The sequence below is a fragment of the Bombyx mandarina genome, chromosome 07 (genome assembly GCF_030267445.1).
Source record: "Bombyx mandarina strain Sakado chromosome 07, ASM3026744v2".
Classification (NCBI taxonomy): domain Eukaryota; kingdom Metazoa; phylum Arthropoda; class Insecta; order Lepidoptera; family Bombycidae; genus Bombyx; species Bombyx mandarina.
In genome coordinates this window covers 5,733,650-5,748,830 of record NC_143214.1, presented here as the reverse complement: position 1 = coordinate 5,748,830, position 15,181 = coordinate 5,733,650, and the positions used below count along the sequence as shown (strand labels likewise).

General features: G+C 35.2%; 1 protein-coding gene across 3 annotated transcripts; it reads right to left on the bottom strand.

Moving 5' to 3' along the window:
- Nucleotides 1-1,607: 1,607 nt before the first annotated feature.
- On the bottom strand, nucleotides 1,608-13,709 carry Golgin84 (golgin A5). Of its 3 annotated transcripts, none has more exons than XM_089728531.1 (9): nucleotides 13,277-13,709; nucleotides 12,723-13,167; nucleotides 11,616-11,810; nucleotides 11,020-11,233; nucleotides 10,173-10,448; nucleotides 8,067-8,259; nucleotides 7,138-7,419; nucleotides 4,699-4,887; nucleotides 1,608-3,464 (listed from the first exon to the last, which is right to left on the bottom strand). In XM_089728531.1, exons 2-9 carry the CDS (start codon nucleotides 13,144-13,146, stop codon nucleotides 3,384-3,386), a joined length of 1,854 nt encoding a protein of 617 aa, XP_089584657.1. In that variant the 5' UTR covers nucleotides 13,147-13,167; nucleotides 13,277-13,709; the 3' UTR covers nucleotides 1,608-3,383. The 3 variants fall into 3 exon arrangements, with proteins under 3 accessions (XP_089584657.1, XP_089584659.1, XP_089584658.1); XM_089728533.1 differs by having other exon boundaries at nucleotides 11,652-11,810; nucleotides 13,277-13,706; XM_089728532.1 differs by having other exon boundaries at nucleotides 12,723-13,179; nucleotides 13,277-13,490.
- Nucleotides 13,710-15,181: the final 1,472 nt, after the last annotated feature.

Sequence of the window (15,181 nt, the reverse complement as noted above, 5' to 3'; positions counted from 1 at the left end):
GCGCAGCACCGTTTGCAGGCCACGGGTACTCACGTTCGCCGCCGCGACTAGTAAGGAAGTCCGACAGCGAAATGTCTATATCGAAATTATCTCGATATTGCTTACAAATTAGTAGATTTTTGGTTCAGGACCTATTATTTGGAAAATATTGTGAAGTACATGATTTGAATAAGAATCGGAGTATACCTATAGATGGAGAATTCCACAAGAAGTACGAGAAATACTTTGGGTGGCTAGACTTCCAAATAGCTGGTCTAGCTAGTATTTCAGCTAATTTTTTTTTATTGCTTAGATGGGTGGACGAGCTCACAGCCCACCTTGTGTTAAGTGGTTACTGGAGCCCATAGACATCCACAACGTAAATGCGCCACCCACCTTGAGATATAAGTTCTAAGGTCTCAAGTATAGTTATAATGGCTGCCTCACCCTTCAAACCGAAACGCATTACTACTTCACGGCAGAAATAGACAGGGTGGTAGTACCCACCCGTGTGGACTCACAAGAGGTCCTACCACCAGTAATTACGCAAATTATAATTTTGAGGATTTCATTTTTATTACACGACTAGCGACCCGCCCTCGCTTCGCTTCGGAAACATTAAAACACACATGAAACCAAAAAAAAATAATAAAAAATAAAAATTAAAAAAAGTAGCCTATGTTCATCAGGGACAATGTCGGCTTCTAATGGAAAAAGAATTTTTCAAATCGGTCCAGTAGTTTCGGAGCCTATTCGAAACAAACAAACAAATCTTTCCTCTTTATAATATTAGTATAGATGTTATTCCTTCACCGTGGAAATCAATCGTGAACATTTGTTGAGTACGTATTTCATTACAAAAATTGGTACCCGCCTGATATTCGAACACCGGTGCATCGCTCAACACGATTGCACCGGACGTCCGTTAGGCCACGACGACCTTAAAAATATAAAATAAAAAATATAAAAATTTCGGCGTTAATTTTTCGCGGCGAAAACAACTAAACTCATTTAATCACTGTACTATTCGCCGCGACTACCGCTCGACTCCGTGGCTCGCGCCGTCCGTATTCATACATTTGTTTTGCTCGCCTGTCGCATCGTAAGTCGCCCGCGCGATTCGCTCGGTACATTTCGCCGGTCGCTTCGCCGGTCGCCGGTGCGCGTGGCTTGTTAGGTACATTTCTATGCGCTTATTTTAGTCGCTAGACGCTTCGCCGTTCGCACCGCGCGAATATTCGTATCGGCGAATGTCCCGTGGCCAGGCTGTTAAATAGATTTAATTTAGCTAAACAGTATTACTAAGGTATGCTAAACTAAGCCCGCAAGGGTGACTACCAGCGTCTTACTTATTTCTGCCGGAAAGCATTCCAGTCTGAAAGGAAGAATAGTCGTGTCATTTCCAATACTATGAATCTCGCCTCATATCTTAAAATGGATACTCAAACGCGCATCTTAGGCAGCGGCTTGGCTGTAGCCTTGGAATTGCCAATGTCCATGAGCGGTGGTAACCGCTCATCATCACGTGGGACGTATGATCATCTGCCTACCAGAGCAATAAAAAAGATAAGAAAAAATTCGCAGATTAAACCCGTGAAAATAGTTATAAAGGAATTCAAAAAAGAAAATCCAAAATAAATTGTTTTATTGAGCCCTCATTTACCACTCACAAATAGGTCAACAAAATATACACATTAAATTTAATCTCAACAAACGATTATGTCCGAGAAACATTTAGCTTAAAACACAGATATTTCAAACATAAAACATACATAACAAAAAGGTACACAGTATAAATATGGCATAGACATTACCTACTTTTACAAGTGATTGATTACATTAAAATTTTATCAAATTATACACGAAAATTTTCTCAACAATATTATTTTTATAAATGCAACTACAATAAAGTTGCTACCTTCGATTTATGTACATAACATTCACCAATCAAGTTTACATACAACCTTTTTTATTTAGCACCACTTCAATTGTATATAATTCATAAACGAGTACCGTGAAACTGACAAGAGCAAGGGATACGCCGCCATTTTTGTTTTGCATTTACACTCAACCTCAAAGACAATCGATATTATTATAGATAAAACACGCTCTAAACTAAGATAGGTTATTAATTAATAATACCAAAGTCCCTTATCAATTAAGGTTTTTTTTAATTCCGTCCCCCACGGACAATCTATGACTTTGTGTGAGCTTTGTATTCATAAAGGTTACAATGATGCTGCAAGTTGATAATTAAAATTTCAAAGTAAAATATAACGCACATATGTTTTTTTCTTATTATACTTCAATATTAACGCGAAACAGTGCGGCACTAGTGCAATTAAGCTGCACTGAAACTAAGCTAATTCATTTCTCTCGTCTGATTTCATTACATCGACATTAGTGACAGATAAACGATAATAATTTTATACGTTTTAAACGATATTATTATATCAACCAAATAGGAAACAATTAAATATAATATACAATTCCTACAACAAATGCACCAACCTACACTATTATAAAATTGATTTTTTTGTTTTTAATTAACAAATATGTTTATGATAAAAACATTTGCACTATAGATTAGTAATACACATAAGACCGATTTTAATTTACAAAATTATTACCTGTACATTTTCTACCAGTACGTAAGACATTAAGACTAAAGCAATGGGTGGGCTACGGTGAGTTCATGAACAAAGAAAACACCTATAAACACAAGCGTCTTTATAGGTACCTACTTAAAATTTTCGATCATGACATTCGTTTTTTTATCCGTTGACAGAGTAATGTCGTAGGGATCTTTTTGGTCTGGTGTTCCGTGGCTCTAATTCGATTCCCGATCAATAAATATCCTTGTTAATATATGTATTTAGAATTCGCGAACTGGATGTACTTGTATTTTTGATTCACAATATTTATGAGGCATCTTGTATATGAAGACCGAGGGAGGTGCATTAATTTGATTTCCCAATATTAAGGACAGCTATTTCCTTCCCACTTAAAATGTTTATCGACATATAAAGGCGGAAATTAAAAAAAAAAATTTCTTGAAACAAACAATCATTATTATAGTAAGCTTATCTTGACTATCTGACTTATATTCTCGAAATTAGAAGCATAAGGTCGGTTCCGATATTTCCCATACATCTTCCTCATAATACTGAGCGTAGCGTTAGGTTCTCTCTTGAATTATACTATTCAATTTCTATAGAGATATTCTCATATTTAAATCGCTTTCAACAATATAAGTACATCACAACCAATTAAAATTGAAAATGTGTTCTCACATACTTTAATGTTTAAAGATCTAATTTACACAGATAGTTCGCGAGTTTTTTTTTTTTTATAAATTAAATCCACAACAAATTTTCCTTTAACAAAAAACGTATCAACGGTCATCATGACTTCATCGCTCTCGTGATGTAGGTATCTGGTGTATTCGACAGCAACACTGTGAACACCCATAGATGTAATCCAATCTGAAACATAACAAGAAAATTGAATTGAATTGTTTTTATTACAAACTAGCTGACCCGGCAGACTTCGTAGTGCCTCGATTGATAAATAAAAGACCTAAACTTTTGTTTAAAATAAACTTAAAACAAACAAAAGGAATCCGTCCGACGGGGGACACATCAAAGGAAAAACAAAATTGTTTTTTTTATTTAATTCCGAATATTTTCATATTTATCTACCTTTAAAACCTTTTCTGGACTTCCACAAATAATTCAAGACCAACATTATCTAAATCGGTTCTGCCGTTCTCGAGTTTTAGCGAGACTAACGAACAGCAATTCATTTTTATATATATAGATTAAAGATTAATAAGTAATAAGTACATATTAGGTACTTATTCGACGATTCTCATGCTGTAGGTTTTTACGAGGCCAGTTATCTATTTCGAAGAGAATACTAAAATCTATTTAGAATTAAGATGACATTTACTTATAAATTTTTAACATATTTTTTTACTACCTAAGCTGATAGCCTTGAGAGACTATTTCAGCGTAACCTTAACTAGTAGGTGAACTCACGGGGCTCAAACCGGAGTGTTGCTAACACGAACCCTAGCAAGTGCAATGGTTCGCAGAATCTACCACCGGATTGGAAACGCGACCCACTGAGAACATCCGGCGAGAAACTCAGTGGGCTGTGTCTATAGGTAAGCTTAGTGGTTTTCAACTATAACTATATAAAGTTAAACTACTTTATATATATATATATAAAAAAACATATTTTCCTATTTTTCAGTTGTTCTAAAATCAAATTTTATTCTATCTTAACTAATAAATAAGTTTCTAGTGATGTTTGCATTTTAATTTAATGGTAAGCCGATATTAACACCCTGTATATGTAGACACTTACATGACGCATATTCGCGAGCAAACTTATTTAAGGGTTAATATATCCCCTCTGCTGTAATAAAACTTAAAATTAACATAACAATCACCGACTCACTGGTGGTAGGACCTCTTGTGAGTGGGCACGAGTAGATACCACTACCCTACCTATTTCTGCCGTGAAGCAGCAATGCGTTTCGGTTTGAGGAGTGGGGCAGCCGTTGTAACTATACTGAGACCTTAGAACTTATATCTCAACGTGGGTTACGCATTTATGTTGTAGATGTCTATGGGCTCCGGTAACCACTTAACACTAGGTGGACTGTGAGCTCGTCCATCCAAGCAATAAAAATTAATAATAAAAAAAACTCACCATATACACCAGGATGAACAGCCTGAATATAGGATACCTCCGCATCAGGAGCCCGATCCTCATCGAGAGGGTGGCAACACTGGAGTCGGACACGTGGTTCCTTGAACGAGCGCGACAGTCGTCTTGAAAGTGTACCACGCTATGAGTGTTGGTCGCGCGTTGCTTTGATAACTCAGCTTTGTATTTTGACTGAAAAAAAAAAATACAAGTTTACTGCTTTGTGGTTTTATTTTTCCTACATATCGTCTTCTCGCATTAAAACTGTATAATCTCAAAACTAACGAATTTTACAGGAGAGCGTTTTAAAGGTTTAACATATGATATTTTTTATATTAATCATCTTTGCAACATTTATTTTTTAGTTTTTACCAGTTACATTATATTCTGTCTTTTAAAGTAAGATATAATTATGTATTAATTTTGTTAATAGTCAAAATATAGGTAAAAAAAAAAAAAAACTAAGACTAAACTACGCTCTTTTGAGTATTTATGAGAAAAATATTGATGATACCAAATGATTCCGCATATTAACTCAATTTCGAATATTTTTGGAAATTGTACACTTTTAATGCGAAAAGACGATATGCTGGTAACCAACCGAACGTATAGGTTACATATACAAAAGGTAGCCCGAACTAGGGAATTTCTAACCAGAGATTCACTTATTTATTTATTTACCTTTTTTTATTATTGTTTAGATGGGTGGACGAGCTCACAGCCCACCTGATGTTAAGTGGTTACTGGGGCCCATAGACATCCACAACGTAAATGCGCCACCCATCTTGAGATACAAGTTCTAAGGTCTCAAGTATAGTAACCTTACCTATCTAATTATATATCGATTTTTTTATTTATTGTTAACATAGAAGTAGAAACACAATCATAATTTGAAACTGTGCTTGAACTAGATAGATTAAACCATAAAAGTAGTTTTAATTAGGTATGTACAAGTTAATGACAGTTTTTTTTCCTATCTATCCTTGTAGCCTCGAGGGGTTATACCAGATTCACCAAACGTGTAGGCGAACTCACACGGCTCAGCCTGGAGAATTTGCTAACACTAGCCCTAACTAAGGTAGTGCTTCGGTGAATCTAGCACCAGATCCGAATCGCGACTAACTAAGAAAATCCGGCGAGAAACTCAGTGGCAGTTTTATTTAATTCATCTAATGCACTTAAATATACTCAATATAGGCTATATTCAATAAAGCGATCCTCTCAACAATATCAATTCTGACATATCCAATCAAAAGTCTACCAATTTTCAAGGAGGGTTAAGGCTCTAATGTAAGGGACATTGGTCGGCCTTGCAGTGTCTGTTCTGGTAAGATCTTGGAATATATAATGCGTTTCAAATAAGAACGTGCATGGACCTGCGCCATATTGTGACGTCATGGCTGTCAAATTGAAAAAAAACTGTAAAGTCAGTAAAAAAAGGTAGGAATTTTTAAATATTAATTTTTAATCCAAATCTTCGAGTTTGCCGATTCCACTCATACCACTGCTTGAGTAATCATCATCATTGTCGCCCCTCCACTGATTATAGGGCCCGACAGTTTTGCATTGATTTTTAAATAGGTAGGTTTTTTTATATAACCTGAATTCATTTTTAATTAGCCTCGACCAATATTCAACAAATCAAGAAAATTATATAAGCGTGTATGCGTGTAGCGGTTCATTTAAAACATATTAATAGTCTTCATAATTAGGCAAAAAATTCACTAAGAAATAGATAATTTTTTTTGTGTTGCTGTCCATACTTTTTTATCGAACTTATGCTAGATCAAGGTCATTGACGTTCACATTATTATTTGAAACGCGCTATAAGCAGATGTTACGTCCGTCAGAGAACAATACAATCTCAATGTCACCCCAATAATTATAATAAAATCTAAATTTAAATTGTTTTGATAAAATACCTTATCGTTTATTCGTCATGGGTAACGAGAACACGTGTATGTGACGGAGTACTCAGATTTCCACTATCAAGCATTCTTTCACACATTGAGAGCTTGGTAGTACTGTCAGTCAGTACGCACTGAACTAACGAAGCGAACGAACTTTAGGCGCGTTATGAAAAATTGATGAGAGTGAAATTTTACGATGCGCGCGCACCATGACACAAAATTAACAGAAATGAAGTTGCCCACTAAATCGCTCATTACAATACGACCGACGTAGCTTGGCGAGTCTGAATATAGCCGCAGGTGAACTTTCGCGCATGTACACTCGTAAAAAAGTGTTATTACCATTCATTTTTTAACGTTAAATATTTATTATTAATTATTTAATATTAAAAAAAAGAAATATGTAAATTTAATAAAAATAAGGTATAACTTCTTACGCGCGTACATAAGTACACGCATCCTTTTTATATTATATATATTTATTTTAAGAACAAAATAATTTTCATGCATTGTGTACAAATACCTAGCTTACCTCCAATTTATCTAATTGGATCCTAAGCGTGTTATTATCAGCCAATAACGAGTCAATTTTCCCTTGTTTTTGCACAAGAGACTGCGTTAGATAGTAAATTTTATCGTTGTCTATGGTATCCTGCGTGACGTCATAGTCGGCGACGTTGAGGGCGCTACTATCGCTGGTGCGTACGGAAGTCGAGGATTCTCTCATCCTCGTTAGTTCGGCTTCTTTCTCCCTCAGAGAATCACTGAGGTTCGATATTGTTTGATTTGTTTCTTCTTGGAATGTTTTTAGTTCCTGCAAATAAAACTATATTTGAGAATTATTTCATAAAACTTTTTATTGCTCACACTTGTTCTCGACAAATCTAGGGGTGTCGTCTCGACTATAAAAGCATAGCAGTGATGGCACGAAGCAGTTAGTAATCGGAACTACTCGAAGCGAAACAAAGATAGAATCAGCTGAAGCTAAGAAGAAGTGAATTGAGAATTTTAAAGTGTTCGTTAAGTGTTTTAAGTGTTTTAACTGCTAATACAGTGTTAATTTGTACTTCGGTAGAATTTTTATTTATCCCGAACCCCAGCGCGTATAAGCCGCGCCAATAAAGAAACGAATCTAAAATGGCCAGGGCATAAAGTAAAGTACATTCTCATTTGTTTTTTTTTATATTTTTTTACAATAAACAACTTTTTCTTCCTATCTTTCTTTTTATTTGTTGACCCTACCACCTGTCAATGCAGGTACATAGACGCCATTTTCGATTCGTTTCTTTATTGGCGCGACTTATAAAAATATGGTATTATTATTATTTTTTATTGCCCTTGCAGGCAGACGAGCATACGGCCCACCTGATGGTGAGTGGTTACCGTCGTCCATGGACCTCAGCAATGCCAGGGGCAGAGCCAAGCCGCTGCCTACCTATTAAGTAAAATTACATTACATACGTTAGATATAGCTGCAGATTGTGATTCTGCTCGATTCCTGGCGGCACGTTCTTCCTTCAAGGCGTCTCGCAGCGCGGCGACGACGCGCTCGGCGGCCACGTGGCGCGACTCCAGCTGTCCAACGAGCTGTTTCATTTCATCCAGCTCGGACCTCACTTGTTCTAACATCACGGAGAGCTCATCACGCTCGTCTCTGGAATAAAAAAAGGTTCGCAAAATCACCAATAGGAATATCGTCGCTGTCAAACCAAAGTCTGCTATGTGCAAAATCTCTATTTTGCGACAAAAAAAAGCGTGGTGTGCTTTTCAGGATATTATCAAAATAAGCCTTCTACTCATATCTGTTCATAAAATATTTATAACTACTTATACTATGTACCCCACGCTTCTTTTACAATAAAATCATTTTTTCTTACTCTATTTTTAATTCGAATTTCTTAAAATATGTTTTCTATTTTTAGTTGGATTTTTTAAATTAACGAGTAAAAACATTTTCGAATAAAATTTTATATGAAAGTGAATTTTTAAGAACTAAATCAAATGAAAGCTATAGATCAATATTAAAGCTATAGACACATAATAGTTTTTTTTTATACGGTAGATAGGGCTGTGAACTATACGAAAAGTCAAAAAGTAAAAACCTCAAAAACTGCACATAGCATTTTAATTTGACAACGACGATATGCAATATTAGATTTATAATGTTTCCACCGTAGTTGCGGTTTGATGCTAACGTGAGACGCAGAAAATCAATTTATGTGCTTTCATGGCATTCTTTTTTTAAGTAAATAGGTTTAATAAAGTTATCATTACAAAAACCACTTTTTTTAAAATTGAGTATTTGTACAACTCAAATCCGTATACAGGGTGTAATAGTTTGGTATTTACGGCAGGCCTGGTGATTTCAGATATGGTAACCTTAAAAACACTGGTTTATTTATTTATTTTTTGCATAGCCGCAAAAATTATATACTTAAGGTAAACACGTAAACGAATGAGTTTTAATACGGCTTATTAGGTTGACCTACATCTTTTTTTCATTGCACAGGTGGGTCAACGAAATCACAGTCCACCTGAAGTTAAGTGGTGGAAGTCTCAATTATAAATACAGGGTATCCCGAAAGTCAGAGCAGGTACGGGGCGATGAGCTAGGAAGTATCAGTTCAGGCAAAATATATTTTTTTTGTATTCTAGTAACCTCGAGAGGTTATTCTAGATTCACCGAACTAGTAGGTGAGTTCACGGAGCTCAAACCTGGCGACGTTACTAACACTAACCCTAGCAAGAGCTGTGCTTCGCAGAATCTACCACCGGATCGGAAACGCGACCCACTGAGAAGATCCGGCGAGAAACTCAGTGAGCTGTGTCTATGGGTTAATTTACTCGCCAAGCCCTTCGTCGCAAGCGACAGGTTCGACGAGCACGATGACCGGTGCCTGAAGTACCTAAAATCACCGTTAGTGGATCGGGAGGATCCGAAATGACGTGTTTTGGGCGACGTCGGCTGTTTACCCTTCGGTCCGCAGGATCGGGAATGATAAACAATTTCCCATTTCACTCGGCTAAGTGATATTCTGTATATTTATGACAGTGTAAAAAATCAACAACCTGTACCTCACATATTTAGACACTGCGATCTTAAATAACATAATTTTTCAGAGATATATATTTTAATCAGATTCTGAACTATGCTATGTAACAAAGTTATTTTCCCAAATCTTAAAATGTTCCATAAATGAAATTACTATTTTACTTTTTTTTATGATCTTTCGGTTTTTTTTTTTGTGTCATTACATTATTTTCGATTTAGGAATACTTTACAAATATCTTACAGTTTTCGTGGTTCACTGACGACTAACAGTCATTTTATTATCTATGAAATGAAATCAATGAAAAACTCAAAATTAAACTGTAGAAGCAGTTTTTATTGTGTCCGAGACATGCGATAACTGAAGAAAGTATGTTCCATTGACTTGAAATGTTGTATTAAGTACTTATCAAGCAACAATAGCAATTTAAATTTTAATACTTTAATCTAGCCATCCTGAGAATCACCAGGTTAAAACCATTATTAAACGCATCATACATCTAAAAAATCAAACTCACCTCACACTTTCTAACTGCTCAATCAAAAATTTACTTTCTTCGTTTATATTCAATCCGTTTTGTAATGATTTAATCTCATCGTCTTTGGCATGTAACATACTTTTCACTCTTACTTTATATGTCTCCCAATCTTTTTCCAATCTGTGGCATTCAGCATTCGACTTTCCTAAATTGTATTGTAATTCAGTTATGGTTGATTGTGCATGCCGTAACTCGGATTCTAATTTTAAATGGGTCGTTTCTTTTTCATTCGTTTTTTCTGTAAGATCTTTTATCCTGAAAAAATATAGAGAATATAAAAAGATATTTAAAAAAGCGTTATGTCTTTGCCAATTTATATGTGCATTTATTAAATAGTATGATAATATCTATCCTATTCAAGATAAGGTCGGCCACTACACGTGAAGCGTTTAAGACAAGGGTTCCAGAACTGTGTCTCAGAGAGTTAGCAGTCATCTAATTGATATTTATTTATATATATATTTTATATGTATATATTTATGTAAGTATATGTATTTATTTAAGTACGAGTATTTGTATAAATATTATGTATGTTATATATATGTATACATATGTTTAAGTACCTAATATCACTATAACACTACACCTATCAAGGTTCATCTGAGCATCCCCCTAAGACTGTCAGAGAATGCCTATGGCATTAAGTCCGCCTTTATACTGTCAAGTATATCAAGTTATAAATAAATAAATAAATATCTATAGATTCTGGAAACCACTTAACACCAGGTCAGTCATGACCTTGCCTATGAATTATAAAATGAAAACAAACATTTTCCCTTGAATATAAACTTTTACTTCTATACCAAATTTGATAATTGATTCAAACCTATCTTCTAATTCAGTATTTTGATCCTTTTGCGCACACAGCTCATTTTCCAAAATCCGAATCCTCTCTTTATGATTAACAACTTCAATGTTCACCAAATCATCCACTTTTCGCTTTATCTGTTCCAGTTGAGCTCTCAATGAATCTTTTTCAGAATTAACATCATTATTTTCTTGTTTTGCCAATTTAATTTCAGTTTGTATACTATTGAATTCTGTAAATTAAGAAAGGTTTTAATCTATATGGATAAGAGTGACACATGCCACATGTTACCTAAATTAATAAATTTCACAACCAGTCTTCAAAACTATAACATATCACTTAATTATGCTATTCTACAAACAATAATTATTAATACTGTAGGTCAATTTTTTTTAAAATATTGAGAAATAAGTATATTTATTTCACAAACAGATCTATTTCATAAATTTAGTATAAATTGAAGTTATAGATTTCACCAATTTAAGACTCTATAATTTAAATAATTGACTACAAAGCATACATACACAATTTCCAATTAATGCAAAAAAAAATTAATTATTCCACACTTTGTTGAACATAAAACAATTAATATGAAGCTGTTTAAATTGAAATACCTGCACGACCATTAGCTACTTTCTCTACTTTATTACCATCCTGTGTTTTACGGAGTTTCTCAAGCAAATCTGCGACCTCTCTATTCAACACATTGAGTTCATTTTTCAACATCACATTTTCAACTTCCAAATTTTGCATTCTGTACGTCCATTCTTCATCACTTACTATTTCTAGGTCAACTGGCAAACTATGTCCTGAGGACAATGTTTTAATTGGGTTTATAGTTTATGAAAAAGAAATAATCATAATATTGCAGATATACTATCTTGATTTAGCTCAATACTAAATCAATACATTATATGCATTGGTGTAAATATAATTAGAAGCAGAAACCATGACTTCTTTATGACTTTTTTACCAAATTCTTTAAGTAATTAATGTTTCATTTATTGTGAAGGCCTATTACGTATTTTTCTAAAATGTATGAAGCCTATGATTTATGCTGATTTAAAAAATATTACAACAGCAAATATGAAACAGTTGATCAATATTTTTAAACGCTAAGAAACAAGAAAAAATACTTTGTCTAATTAACATGGGGAAATGTTATAAATTCTAATCTTGATGGGGGTTAATAAAATAGCTTCCTATAACAATTTTTACTTTACGACAATGTGACATTAATTAAAAAAATTTTATGCCAATGTTGATTTTAATGCACAACAATTTTTAAACAAAACAGTTATTTCAATTTGGACCATCGGTCTACTAATCAATATCACCTGCTCAGTGGAAGATCTTCCATTGTTTACTGGTGGTAGAACGTCTTGTGAGTCCACAAGTGTAGGTACCACCACCCTGCCTATTTCTGCCAAGAAGCAATAATGCATTTTGATTTGAAGGGCAAGTCAGCCATTGTACCATTAAAAGTGTGAGACCTTAGAACTCATGTTTCAAGGTGGGTGGCAGCATTTACATTGTAGATGTCTATGGGCTCCTGTAATTACTTAACACCAGGTGGACAGTGAGCCCATCCACCAACCTAACCTATAAAAAAGATAAAATTAAGAAAAAAATATTTAAATTAGTTTTATTGTCACCGGCATCTCCAATTATTTTTAATTGCAGAAACTTGCAACCAATGTTAACTAATTTAAACTACTTACTTCTTTGCCTCAAACCAAAATGGTCAGTATTGCTACCTTTAGTATCACAGACTAATGTATCAGGACAGTTGTCCAAGGTATACTGGTTAGATTTTTTTAAGGTCTTCTTCGTTTTTGCAAAGCCATTTCTTACTGGCTCTTGATTGCCTTTTACAGGAGATCTATTCAAACTCTGTATAGGAGAAATCTTTCGAGCAGGAGTGTAATTTGAACGTGGCTCAGGAACGGGTGAAATTTTCTTTAAATTTCGTGGTATTGGCCTTTTTCTTTGGTTCCAGGAAGGGTCTGGATGTAAGATAAAATCGGAGTTTTCTTGTTTACGTGCCTTCACAACATTGTGATTTCGTAGGGCTGCTCCTGTTTGCTCGTCTAAATTATTAAGAAGTGTCTCAGCTTTTCCAGCTAAGTCCGCAAACCAAGCCATTTTAATTTATCTTTTGAAAGCCTGAAAATTTTTCTGCACAGTAAATTATTAATAATCTTAATTCGAAGCGATGATTACATAATTATTATATTTTTAATTACAAAACAGAGACTGATCGAGATTTATGTACCCAAATTTTGCGCAGTTTTACACGTCTCGTTTTTAGTGATAATTTATGAAGAACATAAACAGTCATGACGATCACAACTGTAGTGTGTTTAATAAGTAAATTTTGTATTGTTTATAAAATCCATAATACTATGTTTAAGTAAGCTGTGTTTAAAATTAAAATTTATCAGAAAACAATTTAGAACATTATTTAGACACGTAAAACTTAATGTCAATTTGATCTTTTCGTTTTTTCGCACATGAGAGCAAAGGTAACTTGCCCAATACACGCATCAATTGCATGTGAATACTAGCTTTTGCCCGCGACTTCGTTAGCGTGGAGTAGTTACTTTGGCATAACGCTAAATTATACCCGCCTCTTCATTTAAGTAGAAAGTGAAAATATTTTTGAATAATAGAAAATGTTAAAGAGCTATTTAAAGTACCAAAATCACGCTTTTTAACCGACTTCAAAAGAGGAAGTTATCAATTCGACCATAATTTTTTATCTATGTATGTTCACCGATTTCTCGAGAATGCTTGAACCAATTCTGATAATTCTTTTTTCTTTTTTTTGTTCGAAAGGGTATACTTCCCGAAAGGTCCTGCATTCATCAAGATTTAATGATGGGATCCTGGAAAAATCTAAAAAAATCTATAATTGTCAAAGCCTTGGATAGGGATTAATATAATCTTTATAAAAACACCTTCACAAATAATGCTTTATTTTAGAAGAAACTTGATTAGCATAAAAAACGTAATAGTGAGCCAACCTTTAAATATACACATATGCTGTTGCGGACTTTTTTTTAACTTTTAAAAGGGAACACTTTTGTCATACATTATTTTATCGTAACTTTAACCGTTTCCGCAGCGCATGCAGCAGAACCTCTCAAAAGGGAAAATAACACGATTTTGAAGCATTATTTATTGCTGCTCCGCTTGCATTAGTCTTAGCGTGATGTTATATAGCCTTCCTCGATTAATGAGCTATCTGACACTGAAATAATTTTTCAAATCGGGCCAGTAGTTCCTGAGATTAGCGCGTTCAAACAAACAAACTCTTCAGTTTTTTAATATTAGGCAATAGAGCGGTTAGTATCGATTTCCAACTCATTTTATATCCCGAAGGTAACTATTAAATAAGAATTAAATTATATTGATTGAAATAGAAGTATGTGGGGTGGAAAATAAAAAATCGTAAATATTAAATGAGACTTTTTTTCCTACCTAAGCTGATAGCTTTGAGAAGTTGAGAGGCTATATCAGCGGAACCTTAACTAGTAGGTGAGCCCACGGGGCTCAAACCTGACAAAGTTGCTAACACGAACCCTAGCAAGAGCCCTGCTTCGCAGAATCTACCACCGGATCGGAAACGCGACCCACTGAGAAGATGCGGCGAGAAACTCAGTGGGCTAAATGAGACGAAAGAACATAATATCGCAGTAAAACGGTAGGAAAGCCTGTGAGATTCCATTCAGCGAATTTCACTTTCCATTAGCTTTCCCTTACCTCAATGAAGGTCATGGCATGACTCGAGGGGGCGAGGCTGTGAGACGCGCTACGTGCACTCTAGTGCGCTAGCGTGGAGTAATCTTGCTACTGTTGCCAAAAGGGTGTATCGCGACCTGACCCGGCAGGCTGGTTTTGGACCTGCATGGTATTCCCGGACACCAGCAGCTCCGTCTGGGCGGTCTGTTTGGTTATCGTAACGAAACGGCTGACGGTTCAGAGCCATCATTCTTCGCCTCGAAGGCTCCGTCGACCGGGTGCCTTTGGAGTGAGCTTATCCTACCCGGGCTCTGATCTCGGGGGATCCGATGCTTGCGTGAGAATGCAGGGGATTTGTTCAGTGGGTAGGGCTCTAAATTTCATCACATAAGCTAGCGGTCCGCTCCCTGTTCACCTGCAGGCCAGTCCTACATCT